The sequence below is a fragment of the Borostomias antarcticus genome (assembly GCF_949987555.1).
Source record: "Borostomias antarcticus genome assembly, chromosome: 5".
In the NCBI taxonomy this organism is placed as follows: domain Eukaryota; kingdom Metazoa; phylum Chordata; class Actinopteri; order Stomiiformes; family Stomiidae; genus Borostomias; species Borostomias antarcticus.
Window position 1 is genome coordinate 3,209,625 of NC_140238.1, and position 8,644 is coordinate 3,218,268.

General features: G+C 52.2%; 1 protein-coding gene across 1 annotated transcript in view; it reads left to right on the forward strand.

Moving 5' to 3' along the window:
- The window catches only part of LOC311309184 (formin-1), a gene marked incomplete at both ends in the record, with an annotated part of 82,289 nt that extends 75,673 nt beyond the window's left edge, over positions 1–6,616 (forward strand). The window contains 5 exon segments of the mRNA XM_084438363.1: positions 127–159; positions 162–177; positions 4,468–4,617; positions 6,354–6,435; positions 6,572–6,616. Coding sequence (XP_084294489.1) covers positions 127–159; positions 162–177; positions 4,468–4,617; positions 6,354–6,435; positions 6,572–6,616 — 326 coding nt within the window.
- Positions 6,617–8,644: the final 2,028 nt, after the last annotated feature.

The window sequence follows — 8,644 nt, forward strand, 5'->3', positions numbered from 1 at the left end:
TGTGAAGCCTCAAAAGGCTAACCTCAGCCCACCTCTCCGCTGAAATGTTTGATTCGCACAGAACAACTACTACTCCCATAATGCCTCATTCTTAATTCAGATCTTTTTTTTCCCCTTTCTTTATAGCTGAAAAAGACCACGCCGCGGAAGATGGCCGCCTCCAAGCGCACAGATAAGGTAAGAAGCGTTCAGCGCCCGCCGCCCAAAAACCACGCCATGTCTCATACCTCAAAGAGTAAAATGGCCGCCGCGCGGTACCCGCTTCGACAGAGGCGCTCTGCGTTCTCCGAGGGGCCGGCGAGCCTCTGTAACACTTCAACGCCGCCTCTCCGGAGCCCGCTGACAAACGGTAGGAACGCCGCCAAGCGTTATTGATGGCGAACGTCGCCTGGCCGTCGTCTAACGTTTACCATGTTTCACGCAGATAACGAGCGCTCAAATCTGATAGCAGTAATGCGAGCCATTAGTACAGCTGTCTGGGGGACTTGTCACCGATAAGACTCCTGATAAGACCGGGAGCTCCAGCTCTGGGGTCTCTCTCTCTCTCTCTCTCTGTATATATCTCTCTCTCTCTCTGTATCTCTCTCTCTCTCTGTATATATCTCTCTCTCTCTCTCTCTGTATCTCTGTCTCTCTGTATCTCTCTCTCTCTCTCTCTCTCTCTCTCTGTCTCTCTCTCTCTCTCTGTATCTCTCTCTCTCTCTCCTCTCTCTCTCTCTCTCTCTCTCTCTCCTCTCTCTCTCTCTCCTCTCTCTCTGTATCTCTCTGCGTGAGATTGTGACCCAGCTCACAGTGGACCAGACTGGAGTAGGGCGATAGATCCTTGAGCGCCCAGAGATGTCTGGGAGAATGACTTGATCACACATACACACACACACACACACCATGATCAAAACTCGGATTGCGTCATGTACCATGCTGACTCATACAGATAATAGGCGCACACACACACACACACACACACACACACACACATGTGGTGCTCAAGCGCTCATCCACACGCCATTTTTCGTCCACGGCATGCCTTCGTCCGGCTCGCAGCACTCTCTCCTCCGCGGCGCTTATCTAGTCTTATCTTCCGTGTTTTTCGCTCTGCAAACTCCCAGGAGCCCCCGGGAAAAGAGGCGGTCCGTCTGATTTATGCGGCGATGGCCAACTGGCAGATGTTTCACCAGTGTCAGAGCGAAAGCATATCTGGAACATTTCATATCGGAAAAACACACCGGGAAGGACAAACAAAGCAAACAGATTATTATTCCTTGTTTAGATAGAGACCAGAATTGTTTGCTTTAAATCGTAACTCTCCCAGTTCCGAAAGACCATAAAGGGGAACGCGTCTGACACGAGAAAATGGAAACTATAAACAATTAAGATGTTGATTGCTTCGGACAATACTATAACTCAGCGCAATGTTTCCAACCGGCCCTGCTTCATGTTGCGGAGCCGAGGCCAGAGAAGCTCTCAGGTCTCTCTTACCTCTCTCTCTCTTTTTGTCTCTCTCACTTTCCCTCTCTCTCTGTCTCTTTCGTTCTCTCACTTTCCCTCTCACTCTCTCTCTCTCTCTCTCTCTCTCCACCCTCTTCCCCGTTCCCCTCCCTCCTTCCCTCCCTCTCGGCGAGACGTTGGCGTGGCGGTATCTCTGTCCGCCGCCCGTGTGACTGACACCAGCGTAATGAAGGTGTTGAACTCAGAGGGTATTGGTCAAAAGAGGCCCAGCGGCCGACAGGCCCCCTTTGCCTTTAATGAAGTTTGCCTTTAATTCCATCTAAAGGGTGCTGCTGCCACTTGGGCTGGGGGGGGGGGGGCGGGGGGGGGAGAGGGGGGCTCCATCTCGGGTTCCCATGGAGGCACCTCGTAAAAGTGACACGGCAGTGATGTATACGGGCGTCGGTGGGCTCTCCTGGCCCTGGGTGGGCTCTCACATCTGTCCTGGATGAGGGATCCACACACACACACACACACACACGGACGGACGGACGGACACACAGCTCAGCACAGCTACGTTACGGCCCTGTGCTAATAAGGCCAATAGACACCACAGCTACCTAATACTCCAGCCCCATGAGGAGTGCGAGGGGGTTTACAGACTGCTCTGAAACCCAAGCCAAAAGACGAAAGCTAACTAACGTCATCGGGACTTCTGGCTCTAGAGTTGCTGTAGTGAAACAGGGTGAATAATATTACTAATTTGCCTTCTGGCGAACCCACAGTGCCAAATGGAAGTTCATGCAATCTTCACTGAACTGAAATGAAGTCTTGATTTTTTGGCACAGTTCAGGGGCGGGCTAGCCTGTTCCAATGATGAAGTAGGCCCAACTTCTGAACATGCAATCCTAATTTGTTCACTTCATGTTTGGGGTTCTCTGAGGCTTCCTGAACCGTCCGCCACAGTTAATGGCCCGTTAAGTCCCCGCCCCCCACCCCCCCCCCCCCGTCACCACGCTCAATTTCCTACGACACGACTGTGGAGCACAGCCCACGGTCACAAAAGCGCTTACTCGGGCGGTTAGCTGCAGTTGATCTTTGAATTACTACCGCTTCGTTTGGGGAACGAAATAGGGTTCACCGAAAAAAAAAAAAACTGTAAATAAAACCAGCCCCCGACATTTGGGCTGGTGTCTTTATCAAGGTAGCTGGTCACTCCTGTTCTGTGTCTTTGAGACGGATTGTCCCGTCACCATTAGATGTGTTTTAACAGTTTGATAGAACATTTGAGCTGCCTTATCTTTTGGCACGGCCCAAATATTTGCCTGATATTCGTGGTAACCTGGCCTTTTTTATAGCCGTCAGTGAGGAATGCTGGGCGTGGCTACGGTATAACAAACCCTCTCACGGCAGTGTGTGTGAGTGTGTGTGTGTGTGTGTGTGTGTGTGTGTGTGTGTGTGTGTGGGTGGTGTGGGTGTGGGTGTGGGTGTGGGTGTGGGTGTGTGTGTGTGTGTGTGGTGTGTGTATGTGTGTGTGTGTCCATATGCCTGATCTATACATGTGTGTGTGTGTGTGTGTGTGTGTGTATGTGTGTGTGTGTGTGTGTGTGTGTGTGTGTGTGTGTGTGTGTGTGTGTGTGTGTGTGTGTGTGTGTGTGGGGTGTGTGTGTGTGTGGTATGTGTGTGTGTGTGTGTGTGTGTGTGTCCATATGCCTGATCTATACGTGTGTGTGTGTGTGTGTGTGTGTGTGTGTGTGTGTGTGTGTGTGTGTGTGAGTGTAGGGGTGAGGAAAGGTGCTAAGCTCTCGCCCTAGCCCCGGTCGGTGATTTGTGCGTGCTCTGACACCTGACCTAGGGTCAGCCAATAAGAACAGAGGGCCAATTCATCACGCCGGACCGTGCCAACCGACCGCTGCTACAAAGGCGCCCTGGAATCGCCGTCACTCTGGGTAAATCAACCCCCCCCCCACCACCCCACCCCACCTCGGTTCCCCTGGTTCTGCTGGGCCGAGGAACGAGGAACGCGCCCCGGGCCGATGATGTACGGCGCCGGCTGGGGAGCGCCGGGTCAGAACACATGACTGATAACCGGAAACGTGTTGCGGCTCGTCTCCGGGAAGCTGGGAGCGGCGTACCGTCTGCCGTGCACATTAAACCCCCCCCCCGCCCCCCTCACCTGCCCCCGCCCCCCCCATCCACCCCCCCCCCCCCCCCCTCATCCCCTTCGCTAGCATGTCTTAGATTAGCGTCGCGACGGCCATCAAGCATCTGGAGGTCAGAACGTGCGGATTCCGGGAGCATCTCCTGAATCCCGGCCCCCCACTATATCAGGCGGGTCGTGACAGGCGGGCGGGGCCCGGGTCGGTAATGTTTGGGTTAGGCAGCGCCGGAGCAGCGGGGGCCCGAGCCGGGGGCCCTGCGAAGACTTCAGGTTCGGTTACAATCGGATTAGAACAGAGGATCGGGGCCCTATGAGGGGCCACGGGCGGGAGCGCTGAAAGGAGAGGATCTCTTCATGTGCTCGGGGGGGAGGGGGGGGGTCGCCTGGCCCGTGTCGGGGGGTCCGTGTGTGGGGGGGGGGGGAGGGGGGCGTCTCTCCGCGGGGTGCCTGCCGCTCGGGCCTCGCTCGCCCAAAATGGATGTCCTGACGCTGAAGAGAACTGCCTTCGGAGCGCTCTGTGTGTGTGTGTGTGTGTTTCTTGGCGGGCTGTGGGGAGGTCAATGAGATAATGGAACTACCGGCCTACCGGCTCTCTGCGAGCTGCTGTGGTCTCTCACCCACTTGTCTTCCTGCTCTCCTCTTCTCTGTGTCTCTCCCCTGACCTCTCTCTCTCTCTGGCCCTTTCTCTCTTTTCCGTCTCACTCTATCCATCGCTGTCTCTCTCTCTCTCTCTCTCTCTCTACGTCTGCCTTCCTCATCCTATCTCTCTATCTCTCTCTCTCTCTCTCTCCATCCTGGTCATTTCATTTCTAGTGTTGTTGTTGAATCTGTTGCTAGGCTAAGGCTCTCTCTCTCTCTCTCTCTCTCTCTCCCCGCTACAGTTTCCTGGACATGACGAGCTTCTTCGGCCTGAAGCCCAAGTGTGGGGAGAAGGAGGTGGCCCCGTCCTTCGTCTTCATGCTGTGGTACGAGTTCTGCAGCGACTTCAAGAGCACCTGGAACCGCGAGAGCAAGAACATCTCCAAGGAGAAGTGGGTGACAGTTAGAGCTGTACTCGTACTTGTACACAGCTCATCAGTGACCATGTCATCTTTATCCTTCATTTCCTGGTTTAAAAAAAAAAAATTGCATTCAGAGGGGGGTTGTTTTAGAAACATTAGGTTGGAGGCGGGACCGTGTAGTCTGAGGTGAATTTGGTGGACACTCTCCACGTTGAGAAGAGAGGCAGGTCAGGTCGCCGGAAGGGACCGGCCTGGACCATCGGCGTTCTTCCACCTTTCCCGCGCGGCGGGGGGGTGCGAAGGGGGTGCCGAACGCCCTCCAAACGCGACCGAGTGAAAATCCGCACGGAGACAGCGCGGACAAATAAAAACCTCTCTTCGCCGACCCGGTGATTACAGCCCGGCGTGCATCAAAGGGAAGGCAGGCCGGCGCAGCCCAGGGCCCGGCGGCGTGTCAGAGCCTGGGGCCGGATTTACGACGGTTCATCTGACCCGGGGCGTCGTGTCGGGGCTGTGGGGGGCGGGAGGAAGCCCTACTGTGGGAAGAGCAGCTCTCCTGGCCGCGTCCCGGATTTACTGCCGGGGGACAGGGGCCCGGGGACTAGGGGCCCGGTAAAGAGCGTGTGTTGGGGGAGGAATGTTAAACATTGTCATGGTCCCAGGCAGCCCATGGGGACAGGCTCTGCTACAAGTGTTCAAAGGGCCACTTAGTGCCAGCTTAGGGACAAGTGTCGGGGCCAAACAAGGTACTTTTAAAATGGCAACACGCCAAATACGCTGTAGCAGTAGAGAGCATCCTAATCACGACATTGATATTGGCCGGGTTAAGAAGCACTTAACTCCAAAGTACTTCTTAACTCCCATGCAAATAGTTGCTTAAGTAGGGTTCCTTAAGAAGGTTCTTTATCGGGGAACCCGGCCAATATTGTAGGAGCTGACGCCTGAGCACTAGTTTGATAAGGCGTTGATTCGTCAGAGACGGTTAATGCGGGCGTGGCTGTCTTTAAACCGCGCTGGCCTCCCCCTCTGGGCCGCGGAAGGTTCTGGAAGGAAGTGTGAACGCCTCTCCGTGCATCCCCACGTGATCTCCCTTAATTGTTTACTAGCCCCGTACGAGCCACAGCTGATTGTGCTTACGTACAATTAACTTTATTTTAAATACTGTACGCACAGCCGTAAAAGACAAGTGTTTTTTAAGTCCGGCTCATTATCTCATCGACCCGCTGTCATCCCCCCCCCCCTCCCCCCCCTTTACTTAACATGTGGCCTGGTCACTCCTGGATAGCTCTAGAGGAGGGTCAGTATGGCATCTGGTGTGAGTGTGTGTGTGTGTGTGTTGTGTGTGTGTGTGTGTGTGTGTGTGTTGTGTGTGTGTGTGTGTGTGTGTGTGTGTGAGAGAGAGAGTGTGTGTGTGTGTGTGTGAGTGTGTGTGAGTGCGTGCGTGTGTGTGTGTGTGCGTGTGCGTGTGCGTGTGCGTGTGCGTGTGTGTGTGTGTGTCCATGTCACAGCCAGGATGCCCCAAGGGGACAGCTACAAACCACTTCAGTGAGGATAGTACTGAAGGTCCCTGTTAGCAAGACGACAGAGTCTGTGGTTCTATAATCCTATAAAGCAATAGAGGCTGTGCTCGTCTGCTCGGTTCTGCAGTAGAACATATCGCTGTGTCGGCGACGCACTAACAAGAAAGAACATTTCACTCGTTCATTCAGCGGACAGAGGCTCGTTTTCTGACATGGCTGAAGGTGAGATGTTGTTTTCTCGTCTAGGTTAAAGGAAGCCCAGGAGAACATCAAGAAGATCACAGCAGAGAAGCGGGTGGAGACCAAGAAGATCAACGCCAACAGTCTGGTGAGAAATAAAACGGGACATCTGGTTCCTATAACTTCACGTATCTGGCTCACGCTCATTATGTGTCCTAGCAGAGATGCCAACACGATTCTCGCTAATCATCCCTTCTCTCTCTCTCTCTCTCGTTGGCCGGCAGAAAGAGAGACTGCGTCAGAAGGAAGCCGGCGTATCGTCCAGCTGAGAGACGCGGCGGGGCGAAGACGAGCGACGAAACGAGAGAGCGAGAGAAAGAAAAACAAAGAAGGAAAGAGAGAGAGAAAGAAAGAAAGAAAGAAAGAAAGAAAGAAAGAAAGAAAGAAAGAAAGAAAGAAAGAAAGAAAGAAAGAAAGAAAGAAAGAAAGAAAGAAAGAAAGAAAGAAAAAGAAAGAAAGAGAGGAGACGACAGTTGAGTCCGTCAACTTCCAACCTCTCTCCTTCACCACCTGCCTCTGACCCAACATCATACCTCATAGCCCTCTGTGCCCCTCCCCCACCCCCCCCCCCTCGGTGGAACTCCCCCCCACCCCCAACACCGCCACCACAGTGACCCCCGAGTCCGCTACCCAATCCTGGATGACGCTGGTGCTACTGTACACCTCTGCCCGACCAGGCGTCGCCTCGACCCCTTCCCCAGGGAACGTGCGCCTTGTGCGGGCTACTCAGACCGCCGACCCCCCCATCTCAGAACCACCTGCGCCCCAACAAGGGGCCGTGTGAGCACGGCGCTGGCGGTGTGAGACGCAGGTTGGCCCTCGCTGACTTAGACAGCCGACATGATGGGAGTTCCGGGGTTCAAAGGTCAACCTCATTCATCCCGACTAGTATGACCCCTGGGTGCCCTGCCTGTGAAGAGCGACTCCAGAGGTCAGAGGGGTTCAGGACAACGAGCGCTCCAGCTGATATTATCTACAGCGATGACCTCGCGGACTCTTGATCACTTCTGGCGCCGCGGACTCAACATTCATTCCTGTGCGCTTCCTATGAGCAGAATCCTGGTCCGATATAGTATAATTTTGTAGCTAGGTTATGTAAATACAGCATTACCAGTCATCAACATTGTTGTTGTTGTTGTGGTCTGTGAACAAATATGGCTACCTAGTGATCTTTACTTCACAGCGATCTCAGAGGACATAACGACTACCGACGAAATAGGAGATATGCAGCGGGTTGTTTTCCAAAGATGGTTTGGAATTTGAAAGCAATATCCATTACTTCAATTTAGAGTAAATGTTTTCATGTGCTCTGGTTTGGCCTCCGGTGGAGGGAGTCTTATATTATAAATGCATTTCATATTGTGTTTTGAAATGAGCAGGATTCATGAAGTAGGCTATCGACTACCGCTAGAGTCCAAATGAGGGCATACCGTGTGTGTGTGTGTGTGTGTGTGTGTGTGTGTGTGTGTGTGTGTGTGTGTGTGTGTGTGTGTGTGTGTGTGTGTGTGTGTGTGTGTGTGTGCGTGCGTGCGTGTGTGTGTGTTGGTGTGCATGTTAATTAGTGTGTGTTTTAGGTGTTGTACATCTGTGTGCTGTTGGACTGCACCAGACTGACCTCCCGGGTGTGATTCAGAGCCTACCAGGCCCTGGCAACAAGCCCCGCCCCCAAGCCCCACACACTCATCACGCCGAAATGACCCTCCATGCAGAGAACAGAGCTACAGGCTCTGACTTCAATATATATATATATATATATATATATATATATATATTATATATTATTATTAAATAATTCCTCTTAATGAATGTTGTTCATGACATATACTGTAGTATGTCACAACCCCTAAGCACTTTCCTGCTTGTAACAGCTGTATGTAGAAGCTATATGCCACACTTCCTGGTTGTTGTCCAAATGGTATAGATCACATGTATTGCACTTTTTTGCACCGTTTTTACACCTATGCAATTGCGATGATGAGAAGAGTTATGCGTCCTGAATAACAAAAACAACACTAGACTTTTTGGAAAGACTGTTTGGAGAGAAGTTTATTTATTGAACAAAAGTATGTTTATTTTCATTCCTTGTCTACAGGATTTGAGCATTATATCTGAAAATGGCTGTGCCGCTGTGTTGACAGGGATCGATAGTATGTTCTTCTATTATGTACAAGGGGAATGGGACAGAAAGATTTATTTTATGCCAAAACAATTCTTGTTTTTCTTCGAGGCTGTATTTTTGTATATTTTCTTGTCTTGGGGAAGCTGCATGGAATGACACGGTTTAACTTTTACTGTAT